This window comes from Barbus barbus (assembly GCF_936440315.1).
Source record: "Barbus barbus genome assembly, chromosome: 17".
NCBI lineage: Eukaryota > Metazoa > Chordata > Actinopteri > Cypriniformes > Cyprinidae > Barbus > Barbus barbus.
Genome location: NC_136745.1, coordinates 27,290,971 through 27,307,487, shown reverse-complemented (window position 1 = coordinate 27,307,487; position 16,517 = coordinate 27,290,971). Strand labels below are relative to the sequence as shown.

At 34.7% G+C, this 16,517-nt stretch overlaps 1 protein-coding gene across 1 annotated transcript; it reads left to right on the top strand.

Moving 5' to 3' along the window:
• Window positions 1-12,166: 12,166 nt before the first annotated feature.
• LOC306883347 (ganglioside GM2 activator-like) lies at window positions 12,167-16,279 on the top strand. Its single transcript, XM_079438537.1, has 4 exons — window positions 12,167-12,499; window positions 12,576-12,728; window positions 15,234-15,416; window positions 15,544-16,279. Exons 1-4 carry the CDS (start codon window positions 12,395-12,397, stop codon window positions 15,700-15,702), a joined length of 600 nt encoding a protein of 199 aa, XP_079294663.1. The 5' UTR covers window positions 12,167-12,394; the 3' UTR covers window positions 15,703-16,279.
• Window positions 16,280-16,517: the final 238 nt, after the last annotated feature.

The window sequence follows — 16,517 nt, the reverse complement described above, 5'->3', positions numbered from 1 at the left end:
ATGAAGTGTTACCGAATTTATTTTGCAATAATGACTCCCTGAGTCTATTTTCTCATGCTTAGTAGATGGCTCTACTTTTTACTACTACAATTGAATACAAACACACCTTATTATCATCACACATAAATAGGCCACACAATGCTGAAAATGACCAATCAGAATTAAGTATTTAAAATTCTGTCTATTAAATGTAAAAAGTGATAGTAAAAAGTAATATGTACAATATAATATATACAGTTAAGTATACTGGATTTGTGGACTAAACTGAAAACCGGTTTAACCAGCACGGATTTGCTTGATTTGCATTGTAAATCTATGATGACATCCTGTTGTGGAGGTTTATGTCCGTTTTATAATTAATTAGGTCATTTATCTGCTCATAAGCCCCTATATCTCCGGCCATCAGTATAGTACTGAATGACTGATGATCTCCAAAACTTCTTTTAATTTTGATGGCATTTAAATTCCACTGTCCTCTCAGCCATCCTTAATGCATAAAATACAGCAGCGCTCCAGCTCCATTTAAGCCTGATGAAAGTGTTGTATTCCTAAGTGCTCAGACAAGGACTTTGTCAAGGATTTGAGCTTGGCTTATTGTGACAACATAGTTCAGCTGCAGAAAGTCAGAGCGAGAAGTAGCATTCAGATAAGATTAAATGTTTTTCTCATTTGGAACAAAGACCTTTTTGATGAAGAAGTTGATGTTCGCACCAATAGAAGCAAAAAGAAAGATTACATTGTGTAACACAAACAGATAAGGGAGCATGCAGATGTCTTCGGAGGAAAGCCTTGGCCATGATCTACACTCCCACTCCCACTCACACAACACACAGGTCAAAGGTCTGCCGGTAAATATTCAGCATTATCTAGAGAGGAGAAACCTGGACCCCGAGCAAGATGCTCATGAAGGTTTGATGGAAATACATTGCTTTTAACATTAAAGTCCAGCAAATTCTGGAAAAGATCTACCGTACTGTATATTTCAAGGTAGGATAAAGAAGAACGAATGAAGGATGAGATAACTAGGCTTCACTATCCTATTGAGTTTCCGTACTGAATAACAGCTGTTATGAACATGCATTGTTAAGCAGCAAATGACAAAGCTGCATTATGAGAACTGAGGAATGGGCACCTGTACAAATGCGGCCGGCCAGGATATGTGGAATGTTAAAAACAGACTACAGCAAAGATTTTCTCTTTTTGGATAGATTTTATTCTACGTAACCTTTCACCCAGTCTATTATTCAGCTAGAGCGTGTTCCTCTATCACAGTATCAGTTTCTCTCTCAGGCTTTGCCTCAGCAACTCTGCTTGTGCAGGCAAATGCATTCAGTGCAGTTGCTCAACATTGCTTCAGGCGCAGCTTAGAACTGGCAAAGTCTGAGCTTTCACAGGGTTCGTTGTCGATCATGCCACCCTTGAAGCGTTTGAATCTCACCCAAAACATCAACAGAAATAACTGACTCAAATCAACTGCAGATAAGGACTTGATTCAAACGAAATACTAGTTTTAATGTAATGTAAAAACAGGTCTGTCGGTATGTTACTGCACCTACTGCTACTTTATGTTAACAAGACCAAACTTAGACAAGTGTAAGGAATGCTGTAGCATTCTAGACAAACACTTTCCTTGACACAGTAGTGTAAAAACTATAATATAAAATAGTTTGGGATCAGAATTTATTTCTAAAATTAATAGTTCTATTCATCAAGGAACCATTTAATTCAATCAACAGTGACAGTAAATATATTTATAATGTTACAAAATATTTATATTTAAAATAAATGCTGTTATTTTGAACGTTCTATTCATTAAAGAATCATAAAAAAGGTTTTTAAAAATTTTAAAAATGTTCTTACTATTCCTTATTACTTCATAACATAATAATAATAATAATAAGTGCTTCTTGAGCAGCAAATCATTATTTCTTAAGGATCACACTAAAGACTGGAGTAACAATGCTGAAAATTCAACTTTGCATCACAAGAAAGAAAGAAAGAAGGAAAGAAAGAAAGAAAGAAAGAAAGAAAGAAAGAAAGAAAGAAAGAAAGAAAGAAAGAAAGAAAGAAAAATTTTATAATAATAGTATTAAATAAATAATACAATTTCATAATATTGTTTTACTGTATTTTTATCAAATGAATGCTTTTTCTGATTTGTGAGACTTCTATCAGAACTATTTAAGTCATTTAAAAACATAAAAAAACATTTAAAAAACAGTAAATTATTTAAACTTTTGAACTGGAATTTTGTTCATAAAGTGTTTAATAATGCTCTCAAATAATGGTTGGTCAACATATACATTTATTCAGAGAAAGTGCTGGTTATAATAAAAATAAAATATGCATGCATGCATGTATGTACGTATGAATGAATGAATGAATGAATGTTTGTTTGTAGTGACTAAAGCAAATGTCCAGATAGTCAGAGTGATGTTTCTGCAGTCAGGTTTGGCATCCATGCTAATTTATCTATATTGTGCTACAAAACTGGGTTGTAAAAAAATATTCCAAAGAAAATCCTAGAAAAATCTAGTGCAGAAATGTAAATCATGTGGCCTTTTTCTTATGAGTATGTTGTATTTATGTTTGATGATACTGAATATTGGCATTTAGAAATGTCAGCTATATTTCACAAGCCTCCAGAAAGCTGCAGCGCAGGACTGTCAACACAGGTTTTACTTGCGCAAAGATTCTTGGATTGTGATTTATTGTCATCTGCAGAAATCTGTTCTCAACTGAAATTGGCAAAAACCCTTGGTGTATTATTTAAGCAAGTGTCCTGGGTGTACTGTAACGCTGAAGGCGCCTACACATCCCCGCAGCCATGATATTTTAAAGAAACATTGGCGAGTGAACTTGTCAGGGAACCTGGCATATTATGTTATAAAAGTATTGTCATGCATGAATTCACCCGCAGAATGCAAGGCAGAGTGAAACCCTCATTCATTCCTGTACCTACAGGGTGCATCTGTGAGAGTTATGGGGTAACATTATCACCCTGGGAGACGCATGAATTGTTTGCCTGACGTAGAGAGAGAGAGAGAGAAGCTGGCTATTCGTTTCACTCAGCTGCGTTTGAATGTATTAGACCATCTACAGATGAACGATGGTGCAAGAGACCACAGTGTGTACATAACAGATTTAATGGAGTGTATCTTGGGCTTTACTTGTTTTAAACATACTGAAATATGTGTGTATAGAGTATATAGTTTATAAAAATGTGTTGTTTGAAAAAAAAAAAAAGAATTGCATGGCCATACTTGATAACACAGACATAATATATGTGCACAGTATACAATGGAAGCCCGTTGTTTGGAATAATTAAGTCTTTTATGCTCTTATGCAAACTGTAAAATATTATTATAATTAAAAATAACATATATATTTGATTATTACTGTGATGCAAAGCTGAATTTTTGGCATCATTACTCCAGTCTTCAGTGTTACATAATCCTTCAGAAATGATTCTAATATGCCGATTTGCTGCTTGATTATTATCAATAATATTGGTGCTCGGTTATTAATAATGGTTCTTATTACTATCTATGTTGAAAACAGATTTTGCAGCTTTAATATGTTTGTAGAAACATTTTTTTTCAGGATTTTTTTAATAGCTATGTGAACAGTAATAATTTAATAGTTTACTTTTTTGTAACAAAATCAATTTAATGCATGCTTGCTGAATAAAAGTATTAATTTCTTCTTTTTTTATAATATTTGCCTCAAACTGTTGAATGGCAGTGTATCACAGTTTCCAAAAATTTTAAGAAGCAAAATTGCTTTCAACATTGATAATATGATTTCTGAAGGATCATGTGACACTGAAGACTGGAGTAATGATGCTGAAAATTCAGCTTTGATCACAGGAATCAATTACATTTGAATATATATAGAAAACATTTATTTTAAATTGTAATAATATTTCACAATATTACTGTTATTTGTACTGTATTTTTGATCAAATATATGCAGCCTTGGTAAGCATAAGAGTCTTCTTTCAAAAACATAAAAAAATATATATATATTTACTACTTTTTTCTGGCAGTGTATATATTTATACATCTGCAATGCAAGAGCTGGTGACAAAAATTGTGATTTAGTAAAACTAAAAAGTACAAATATTTTTAGTAAAAAAAAATTAAAAAAATCTCAATGCCTCTCTTGCTTTTCAGTGAGTTAAATAACTTATGGTCATATGAAAGGCTAATTTATACACATTTACAGAAACTTTATACAGATTCTTCATGAAGGATAGTCATTGGCATACAATACTGAACTGCAGAGAGCCAATATAATGTTTTCCAAACAGTTAAGCTGATCCACATAAGTATCTCAATATAAAATGAGAAAAATCAATACAGGAATAAAGAATGGACACTTACGCACAATACAAGATGTACTTGTGAGCCAGTCATTCAGTTTGTTTGGAAAAGACATTCGGGTCTGTATTACCACATATACTGTGCATCCTCATCTCAAAATCTATAAGCAGCAATCTCTGGCAAAATATTCCAACAACCAACAACACTTTCTATCATCATAGCAACAGAGGCGTATCTCTTGTTGAATATACACACCATATCTCATAGCATTCATCTCCATATACTGTGAAAATCAAAGAGCGTGTGTGGTTAAGTGCTCTACATGTTAGTGTTTAAACTAACCTGTTTGCTAAGGAGTAACCTTTAGAGAATCTGTTTTAACAAGGGAATGTTGCTGAAAGAATCAGGCTCGTTGTTAAATATGAGAATAAAGAAAGATATATAAAATACATTTAGTCAATACTCACCATACTGACGGACAAAGGTTTGGAATAAGTATGATTTCTTTTTTTTTCGATATTTTTGAAGACATGTCTTAGGCTCACCAAGCTGCATTGATTTGATCAAAAATACAGTGAAATATTATTACAATTTAAAACAACTGTTTTCTATTTGAATATATTTTAAAAAGTAATTTATTCTTGTGATGGTGAAACTGAATTTTCAGCATCGTTACTCCAGTGTCACATGATCCTTCAGAAATCATTCTAATAAGAAAGAAAGAAAGAAAGAAAGAAAGAAAGAAAGAAAGAAAGAAAGAAAGAAAGAAAGAAAGAAAGAAAGAAAGAAAGAAAGAAAGAAAGAGAAAAATTCAACAAGGACACATAAAATTGATCAAACGTGACAATAAATAAATTTTTAATGTTAGAAAAGATTTCTGTTTCAAATAAATGCTGTTCTTTTGAACTTTGTATTGATCAAAGAATGCTGAAATAATATTAATATCCTTGAAAGCTTGAAATAATACAACCCAAATTCCGGAAATGTTGGGACATTTTTTATAATTTGAATAAAATTAAAACTAAAAGAATTTCAAATCACATGAGCCAATACATTATTCACAATAGAGCATAGATAAAATAACAAATGTTTAAACTGAGAAATGTTACAATTTTATGCACAAAATGAGCTCATTTCAAATTTGATGCCTGCTACAGGTCTCAAAATAGTTGGTACGGGGGCATGTTTACCATGGTGTAGCATCTCCTCTTCAAAACAGTTTGAAGACGTCTGAGCATCAAGGTTATGAGTTTCTGGAGTTTTGGTGTTGGAATTTGGTCCCATTCTTGCCTGATATAGTTTTCCAGCTGCTGATGAGTTCGTGGTCATCTTTGATGCATTTTTCGTTTAATGATGCACCAAATGTTCTCTATAGGTGAAAGATCTGGACTGCAGGCAGGCCAATTCAGCACCCGGACTCTTCTACTACGAAGCCATGCTGTTGTAATAGCTGCAGTATGTGGTTTTGCATTGTCCTGCTGAAATACACAAGGCATTCCCTGAAATAGACATCCTCTGGAGGGGAGCATATGTTGCTCTAAAACCTTTATATACCATTCAGCATTCATAGTGCCTTCCAAAACATGCAAGCTGCCCATACCATATGCACTTATGCACCTTCATACCATCAGAGATGCTAGCTTTTGAACTGAACGCTGATGACACGCTGGAAGGTCTCCCTCCTCTTCAGAACAGAGCACACAGCGTCTGTGATTTCCAACAAGAGTGTCAAATTTGGACTCGTCTAACCATAGAACACTTTTCCACTTTGAAACAGTCCATTTTAAATGAGCCTTGGCCCACAGGACACGACGGTGTTTCTGGACCATGTTCACATATGGCTTCCTTTTTGCACGATAGAGCTTTAGTTGGCATCTGAAGATGGCACGGTGGATTGTGTTTACCGAAAGTGATTTCTGGAAGTATTCCTGGGCCCATTTAGTAATGTCAATGACAGAATCATACCGATGTGTGATGCAGTGTTGTCTGAGGACCCGAAGACCACGGGCATCCAACAAAGGTTTTCGGCCTTGTCCCTTACGCACAGAGATTTCTCCAGTTTCTCTGAATCTTTTGATGATGTTATGCACTGTAGATGATGAGATTTGCAAATTTGACGTTGAGGAACGTTGTTTTTAAAGTATTCCACAATCTTTTTACGTACTCTTTCACAGATTGGAGAGCCTCTGCCCATCTTTACTTCTGAGAGACTCTGCCTCTCTAAGGGTGCTTTCACACTAGCACTTTTGGTGCGCACATGGGTTCATTTGACATCAGAGTTCGGTTCAGTTGGATGATGTGAACGCTGTTATCCGACCTCGGGTGCGCACCCGCAAACTATACCCGAGTCCGCTTAAAAAGGGTGATCTGGGGTTCGCTGCTGATTTGAACACCACCATTTATGACGTATTATTTGATAAAAATGTGTGTTTGTGTACGTTTCCCTCACTTTCCTGACGAGCGTGACTCATGCGCTGCAAGCAGAGAGCTGTATATCTCATTTTTGTTCGCCTTCAGTGTTCTTTAGAGCATTTGCTGTACATTTGTAAGACAGACGTAAGTGCTGTTATGTACCGAAGCTTTGTAAACAAAACGAACGGTTCAAAAATGTAAATATATAAAAGTGCATAGAGCAATGATATGCATTTTGCCGCCTTCTCCTGCACTGCCGTTACTTAGCAACGGGGTAAACAGCTGCTGACTTGATGAAGCAAACGAACCGCGGTTTGGACCCAAATAAAATAATATGAACACAGTCCAGCGGGGGCAGAGGGAGGGGGGGCCAATCGAACTCGGGTTCGGCCCAGGCAATCGAACCAAGTGTGAAGCACCCTAAGACATCTCTTTTATAGCTAATCATGTTACAGTCCTGATGTCAATTAACTTTATTAGTTTCTAGATGTTCTCCCAGCTGAATCTTTTCAAAATTTCTTGCTTTTTCAGCCCTTTGTTGCCCCCGTGCAAACTTTTTTTAGACCTGTAGCAGGCATCAAATTTGAAATGAGCTCATTTAGTGGATAAAAGTGTAAAATTTCTCAGTTTAAACATTTGTTATTGTTTTCATTTTATTTTACATTTTAAAAAACGTCCAAACATTTCCGGAATTCGGGTTATAGAAAATATTAAGCAGCACAACTGTTTTCAACAATGATGATAATAAAAAAATATTAGAATTATTTCTGAAGGATCATGTGACACTGAAGGCTGGAGTAATGATGCTAAACGTTTCACAATATTACTGTTTTTACTGTATTTCTGATCAAATAAATGCTGCCTTGGTGAGCATATCACTTCTTTCAAAACAAAAAAAAAACATTCTTTCAAACTTTTGACTGCCAATGTATAATTATTTTGCTGCTAACCAATTTCAACACTCACCTAAGATTTATGAGTGTTTTCAGAGGTAACGTGCTTCAACATGGGTTATGCGCATTTAATCTCTTTTTACACCTCATGACATATTTTGCTATGTAGTTATAATGCATATAGAGGTGCATCTCAAAAAAATTTAATATCATGAAAAAGTTCATTTTTTCTTGTAACTTATTTCAAAAAGCAAAACTTTCATATATTTTAGATTCATTACATGTAAAGTAAAACATTTCAAAAGTTGTTTTGTTTTAATTTTGATGATTAGAGCTTACAGCTCATCAAAGTCAAAAATCCAGTATCTCAAAATATTAGAATATTTCCTAAGATCAATCAAAAAAAGGATTTGCAAAACAGAAAAGTTCAAGTATGTTCATTTATGCACACAATACTTGGTCGGGGCTCCTTTAGCACAAATTCCAGCATCAGTGAGGAATGGCATGGAAGCGATCAGCCTGTGGCACTGCTGAGGCACTATTGAGCATTCGGCTGATCTGTATTGTTTGATTGACTGTTTCTCGTCTTTCTCTTGAAAATATCCCATAGATTCCATATGGGGTTCAGGTCAGGCATGTTTGTTGGCCAATCAAGCACAGTAATATCATGGTCAGCAAACCACTTGGAAGTGGTTTTGGCAGTGTGGGCAGGTGCTAAAGTCCTGCTGGAAAAGGAAATCAGCATCTCCATAAAGCTTGTCAGCAGATGGAAGCATAAAGTGCTACAAAATCTCCTGGTAGACGGCTCCATTGACTTTGGACTTGATAAAGCCCCGGTAAGATGCTTCTGACGTTATTTCTGTTTCAGAAGTGGCTTGGTCGCCCTTTTCCTGAAGACGTCTGAGCGTGGTGACTCTTGATGCACTGACTCCAGCTTCAGTCCACTCCTTGTGAAGCTCTCCCAAGTATTTGAATCAGCTTTGCTTGACAGTATTCTCAAGCTTGCAGTCATCCCTGTTGCTTGTGCACCTTTTCCTACTCAAATTCTTCCTTCCAGTCAACTTTGCATTTAATATGCTTTGATACAGCACTCTGTGAACAGCCACACCTTTCAGTAACGACCCTCTGTGACTTACCCTTTATGGAGGGCATCAATGTTCGTCTTCTGGACCATTGCCAATTCAGCAGTCTTCCCCATTATTGTGGTTTCAAAGAGCAAGAGATATCCGGAATTTATACTGTAGGGACGGTCATTTATTGAAACTCAAATGAAAATATTCTAATATTTTGAGATACTGATTTTTGACTTTCATGAGCTGTAAGCTCTAATCATCAAAATTAAAACAAAAAAACTTTTTAAATGTTTTACTTTACATGTAATGAATCTAAAATATATGAAATTTTCACTTTTTGAAATAAGTTATAAGAAAAAATTTACTTTTTCACTATATTAAACTTTTTTGAGATGCACCTATAGCTTAAGTACAATACATGGCCTCTGAAAACAGTGAGAAATCCCTGGGCGAGTATGTAGAGTAATTTGATAAGCGTGATTTTCTCCAGCACTGTTTAGGAATTAAACTTTACGAACAATGCTGTGTTTGAAGAGCGCACGTACCTCTAGATCGAAACATTAGGTGATTATTTGGCACATATGGGCTGGCATTTACCTGCAGGCACATGCAGGGAGATTAAAGGTGACTCATGCACACTTACAGTATCATCATATGGCCTGTGAATACAAGCGCTGCATCAAATAAAACCCCAACCCCTAATTAATGCACTCTTTTGTGATTCATAACAGAAGTAAACACGATACTGACATAGAAAATTACATAGCCTTGTATTTCTCATGAAGTGATTGTAGGATGCAACTCTGCATGGGAATTTCTCCCATAAAACTATTCAGCTTTAAAATGTGTGTGTGTTAATAGCTTTGTATCAGATTGAAGTTTATGTGCACTGAATTCATATCCCCGTGGTTTAGGAAATGTATAGACTTATTTATACTTCTGACAAACTCAAAGCGAATTTGCATAGATCACAGCATGACTCTAAGCACGAATACAAGATCTCCATCTTGTGGCCACAGGGATGACAACAACAAAAGAAAGTAACTGGTCAATTGAATTTCAGCATTTCTTCAAAAATAAAAGATTGCTATTTAAATGGCAATCTACATACAAGACAAAGGACAACCAGTACTGTGTGTTTTGAAACAAATCACCTTTTTTGACCTCCTTTCAAAACAAATCCTTGTAGGCAAAGGAGAAAGAGACCACTGATAAAAATCTATTTCTCCTCCTTTCAAAACACTTCACTGACAACTTTGAACATGTTAATTAAATTAAATGAAGTTAAATTAAAAATTTTACTTTCACACAATAAGCAGCATCAGACAAATAAAAATAGAATTCTGAAAATATTTGCTAAAAATAATACATTTTATTTTCAAAAAATAATTTCAGCAGTAAAAAGCCTGTCAAATTTTTGACAACAAAGCCATCTAAGTCAATAAAAATAAAGCACAATGTAATATGGAGGAATTTTACGTATTGATTTTTCACAGGTGTCTTTTCCCATATTTTGAATTATGCATTGTTGTGTTGTAGGTTGAATGAACGTGTCCGTAAACTTAACCAAAGGAGAAAATTAATTACCATTTTCAGTTTTTCTATGGATTCTAGAGTTTCTACTTCTTTTTTTTTGGGGGGGGGGGGGCTTTTGTTTAATGTTATAATTCAGAGTGAAAATATATTTCAGCAACTGAAAATGCATTCATAAGGTGAATGTATAACTTCTTAAGGTAAAAGGTTAACAGATGGGTAGAGGCTATCACACAAGAAGCGAAGAGTGAGTGTGTGGTAGACCGTATTTAGAACAAGGCCATCCAGAAGCTGATGGTAACTTTGACACTATAACTATAACCACATCACGTCATGTTTTTTTTACTAACACTTCTGTGTGAAGAGATCTGTGCAAAGAATCAGATACAGAAAAAAGTTTTTCAGTATGTCTACAAAGATCTTTCCATCTGTTTAAAGAACACCATTCCATGCCATGTACATTTTTGTGTGATAAGTTGGTAGGGAAAAATCTGATTCAAAACTACAACTCAAGCATAAATGGGTTAATGTCATCATAAACACATATATTGAACACAGAAGACATTTTGCTTTTCTGGTACTACTGCTATATATATGCAACTAACTAACTAACAGGACCTACATACAGTAAGTAAGTAAAATGTATTTGTATAGCACCTTTCACAGACAAGGAGTCACAAAGTGCTTTACAGTGAGAAAATAAAACCAAAACAAATTAAGTACCAGCTGTACAAATTCCACAAAATTCAATAACAGCTAACCATATTGTTAATTAAAAGCTTGTCCAATCACTTATTGATTTTTTTTATCTGTTGGTATTTGATCGAATCCATGATGCCATGTGTCTAAAAAAGATGTTCAGGACCTCCAGCAGAAATATAGGCCCACAACATCAGAAATACAGCAGTATATTTCATTGTACACATGGGGTACTTTTTATCCCTGTGTTCACCAAACCCATCTTGAGTGTTTGCTGCTAAAAGCTAAATTTTTAGTTACATCTAGTATACACACGTCCTCTTCCAGGCAGTTTCATAACATTTTCTGTTGATTGGAAATTCTTAATTATTGCCCTGACGGTGGAAATGTTCATTTTCACTGCTCTAGCTCTTTTCGCTAATTTGTGAAGCTCAATTATCTTTTGCTGCACATCAGAAATATATTCTTTGTTTTTTCTCATTGTGATGGATGATTAATTTGGAAATTGGCCTTTGTGTTGTTTTCCCTCCTATTTATATTTCTGTGAAACAGGAAGCCATGGCTGGATAATTTCATGTTCATAATCACCCTGGAGTGCTCAAAATTGTGAATATGAATGGGAATATACTTTAGAGATATTTTACTCATAAAAATTTCTAGGGGTGCCAATAATTGTGTCCAATTTGTTTTTGAGAAAAAACATTTATTTCATAATGATATTTCCCCCTATTTTAAATTCTTATTATCCAATGAAAGGTTATATTTTTGTGTTTTTTTTTTTAAATAAAAGATCAAAAGGATTGACAATGCAGATTTATTTCCACAGCCTAATTTGATCATATTTACCAAGGGTGCCAACAATTCTGATCACGTGTGCATAAAGAGTAACGTGTGATGTAAGTTATAGGCTATATAAAACCAAATAAAACAAAAAAGATTATAAACTCACCAGAGCCTTGTTGTTGAACTCATAGCAGGTGATTTGGAAAGAAGATATGTCAACATGAAGATATGTTTTGATGTTACCTGATTTAATAAATGATTTCTTAAACATTTGACCATGTTCAAAAAACATGGTATGGTAATTGTATAGTTAATTGTAAGCACCAAAAAATATCCTTTTCTTTGATAGTTGTTGTCAGCATCTTTGCAAACCACGTTTATTACTGGCCTGATGTTATTCCTCCTGCCTTTAGAGGACGCTGTAACACTGTATAGAACAGAAAATGCGGAAAGTATGTGGCAAAGTATTTAAATGCCTCAACACACTCACATGACGGGCTCTGGCAGTTCCTGATGGGAAGTGAATAGTCTTCAACGCCTTTTATAGTCCTGTTGTTGTGTCAGGTGCTGTTAAATCACATCGCGTTGCAGTGCTTGTGTTTGGTGAAGCTCTCTAACATTAGTTAAGCAAAATTTCAAGTTACATTTCGTGTTTTTTGAATATAAACCGTGCAAAATGAAAAGCTGCGTTTCCGTGTTTATTGCTGTCTTCTCTGTGAACTGTTTATTGCTGGAAGGCTCGAGTCTGTTGCTCGACAGGAGAGTCTCTGAATCCACTAAGGTAAGTGAAATATTGTGCTCAGACTGTTTATATCATTTATTTAAATTGCCATTTGTTCATTATTCTCATCGAATAGGTGTGGGGCTTTTCTTGGCAAAACTGCGGTGCACAAGATGATCCTGCAAAGATGAAGAGTCTCAGTATTTCTCCAGATCCCATTTCCATCCCAGGACAGCTGACAGCTGCGGCGTCCGGCTCAACATCAGTACCACTGACATCTCCTCTCTCTGTAAGACAATACAGAAATATATCAGCAATCTAGAAAGCCCTGCACCCTTTTAGATTTTCATCTGGGACACAACATTTCGTGTTTTTGTGGGTGACTTCTTTTTTATTAATATTATTTAATATAATTTTATTAATAAGTAAATATCCAGGTATTTGTTAAGCTGAGATGCCAAAAAACGTCCTCTTTTTAGGAAGTCACAATTCCGTATTTTTTTGTAGAAAGAGGAACTCTATTGTACTGTGCTTATCACTTATTTACATGTTTATTATTTATTAATTTACGAAAAAATTATATTATATGAGATGCATGCTAAAACAAAATCGGGCTCTGTTTAAGGTTGAAAACACCCAGATTTGACTTTGAATCTACAGATAGATAAATAAATCAGGAAGTACTTTAATATATTTAAAAATATATATATAATTTGTAATAATGCTCATTATATAGTCAAGAAACTTATACACTTGCCTATTTAAAGCAAACATTTGTAATTCACCTGTGTGCTGGTATGCTTAGGAAAAAGTTTATTTAAGTTTGTATGTATAATATATGACCCTGGACCACAAAACCAGACATAAGTGTCAATTTTTCCAAATTGAGATTTCTACATCATCTGAAAGCTGAATAAATAAGCTTTCCATTGATATTGTTAGGATCTGACAATATTTGGCCGAGATACAACTATTTGGAATCTGAGGGTGCAAAAAAATCAAAATACTGAGAAAATCGCCTTTAAAGTTGTCCAAATGAAGTTCTTAGCAAAGCATATTACTAATCAAAAATTAAGTTTTTATATATTTACAGTAGGAAATTCACAAAATATCTTCATGGAACATGATCTTTACTTAATATCCTTATGATTTTTGGCATAAAAGAAAAATGGATAATTTTGACCCATACGATGCGTTTTTGGCTATTGCTATAAATACACCCCAGCGACTTAAAGGGGTCATATGCTGCGATTTTAAAGAACATTATTTTGTGTATTTGGTGTAACCGAATATGTTGACATGCTTTAATGTTCAAAAAACAGATTATTTTTCATATACAGGTCTCAAAAAATCTCAAAAAATTTATATATCGTGAAAAAGGTCAATATTTTTTGTCACTCATTTCAGAAAGTGAAACTCCTATATTATATAGATTCATTACACATAGAGTGAAATATTTCAAGCCTTTATTTCTTGACGATTATGGTTTACAGATTATTAGAAAATAATCTAATCAGAAAATTACAATATTACATAAGATCAATAAAAAAAAGGATATTTGAAACAGAAATGTCAGGCTTCTGAAAAGTATGTTCATTTCTATGCACTCAATACTTGGTTGGGGCTCCTACTGGTACTTTATCAAAATAAAATACAAACATCAGCGCGCCCACCTCTGTGTCACCGTTGGAATGTGACTGAAGAACAAAGCCTACAATTTACATAAATAAGAGTTTAGCATTCAGATACATTACATTGCAAATATGAAAATATTATGGAATATCTGGATTTGTGCCGGATGAGAGAGGTAGGATACACGAGCACAAAGCTCCATTTCGCAAACAGTTGAGTGCACAAGCCTTTAAAATATACTCCTTTGTAGTCTATGTGAGAGACGCGTACAGAATCAGCACATGGTCACTGTCTAGGGTGCTTTGTTTTCAAGTGTGCAACTCCTGGCATTCGCTGTTCGTCTGCTGGCGGTTATCAAACAGCGTTGCATTGCTGCGGGCGCCCCCTTATGGGTTGAGGGTGAATTGCCTGTATTTGTTGTAAGGCCTCATGCACCGAACCGAGATGCCCGTACCGTGACGGTTCGGTACGAATGCATGTACCGTGCCACCCCTCATTTAGCAGACGCTTTTATCCAAAGCAACTTACAAATGAGGACATAAGAAGCAATCAAAACCAACAAAAGAGTAACAACGTGCAAGTGCTATTACAAGTCTTGGTTAGCCTTTTTTTTTCACCCCTTATATATATGGTAACACTAGAATAGGGAACACTTATTCACTATTAACTATGACTTTTCCCTCAATAAATTCTTAATTTGCTGCGTATTAATAGTTAGTAAGGTAGTTGTTAAATTTAGGTATTGGGTAGGATTAGGGATGTAGAATAAGGCATTATAATATAATGCTTAATTACTACTAATAAATGGCTAATATTCTAGTAATATGCATGCTAATAAGCAACTAGTTAAGAGACCCTAAAATAAAGTAGCATCTTGGCTTAATTTTCCCTATAATTTCTGAAGCTATTGTAATGCAAATGCAAATACTATGACATTTAAGAAAAAAAACAAAAATGAGGCTTAGGAATGGAGTTCAGAGGTTTCCGGCCATTCTCGTGACCTAGTGAAATAAATGTTTTATGCCTGAGTCTTCAGTTGGCTGTCTTGTGACTATCACAAGAGGCTGTAAACCTCCATGATTGTCACTTTTTATAATCTGTGCCTCCGTAAGGGATTTTTTTACAACTTAATTCCATGTTCGCACCATGTTATTTGTTTCAGGTGAACGTGACGTTGGAAAGAGAAATAGCAGGTTTATGGGTGAAAATACCGTGTCTGGATGAAATAGGAAGTTGTCATTATCCTAATGCCTGTGACCTGCTCGATCAGCTCATCCCTCCAGGACAGGACTGTCCCGAGCCTCTGCACACATACGGCCTGCCCTGCCACTGCCCGTTCAAAGCTGTGAGTGTGTCCCCATTCATTTTACTCAACATGCAAGTGTTTATGGGTTAATAATGTATTCTTATTGTGACCAAAAAATCTGTCTTGCCTTTTCAGAGTCATAACATTTATCATCTCATTTTTACAGGGCGATTATGCTTTGCCATTGTCCGACATCGTTATACCGGACATCGAACTGCCTGGCTGGCTGACCAATGGCAAATACAGAGTACAGGGCATTTTAGGGAGCTCTGAGAAAGAACTGGGATGCCTCAAAATCAGCTTCTCGTTGCATTCCTCGAATTGACATTTTCAGTCATAATGAGCACATTTCTTTTTAACTAATGAGAAATTTCATTGAATTGTTTTTAAATGATTGGTTTTAGTTGTAAATATTGTTTACTTTATAAAACACTGGACTGCACATTTTGGTTTTCCTTTTTATTTTATTGCTTATTTTAATTAACATGTTAACAATGCTTTGTCTAGTTTTAACTGCTGCTTTTGTGATTTGGTTTTGTTCTCTGCAACGAAGTTGGAAGGTTTCTCAGTTTTCTTAATTTTTTCTTAATAAACATTCAAGCGTTTAGTAGTGATGATGATATAAATTGTATAATGAATTTTAGATAGATATTATAGCTGTTAATTCATATAATTTATTGCACATCATATTTTGGCTGAGAAATCACCCTTAAAAAATCGTTATTGTTTTAAATGAGAAAAAGCATTAATTAGACATTACAAAATGTAGCTTTAGAAAGAACAATTTTATTTGAGTCAACATAAATTGAATTTTGAGAATACAAGAAATGTGTCTGAAATTTATTCTTATCTCTCTCTCTCTCTATATATTTATTTATTTTTGAAGTAAAATACTCTTTACGAATAGGCTGTTGAATCATTGAAGTCGTTCAGAACACATTCATTCAGAAATGAAACACCGCTGAGTGTTGCTTGGAGATGCAGAACAGTTCTGCTGTAAGAATTTAGTAATACTTTCATCATCAAAATTGAAAAACAGACAATATTGTCTCTAAAATATTAATAACTTTTATTAATATTTTCCATTAACCATGGTTTTACTATAGCCTAGTAAAATTTTATTTGCCGTATTTGATTCAC

Bases quoted from the DNA above. Each gene is read 5' to 3' on its own strand.
- LOC306883347 (XM_079438537.1), top strand. From the start codon at position 12,395: ATGAAAAGCTGCGTTTCCGTGTTTATTGCTGTCTTCTCTGTGAACTGT. The intron at 12,729-15,233 runs GTAAGACAATAC...TATTTGTTTCAG, and splicing joins CACTGACATCTCCTCTCTCT to GTGAACGTGACGTTGGAAAG. The intron at 15,417-15,543 runs GTGAGTGTGTCC...TCATTTTTACAG, and splicing joins GCCACTGCCCGTTCAAAGCT to GGCGATTATGCTTTGCCATT.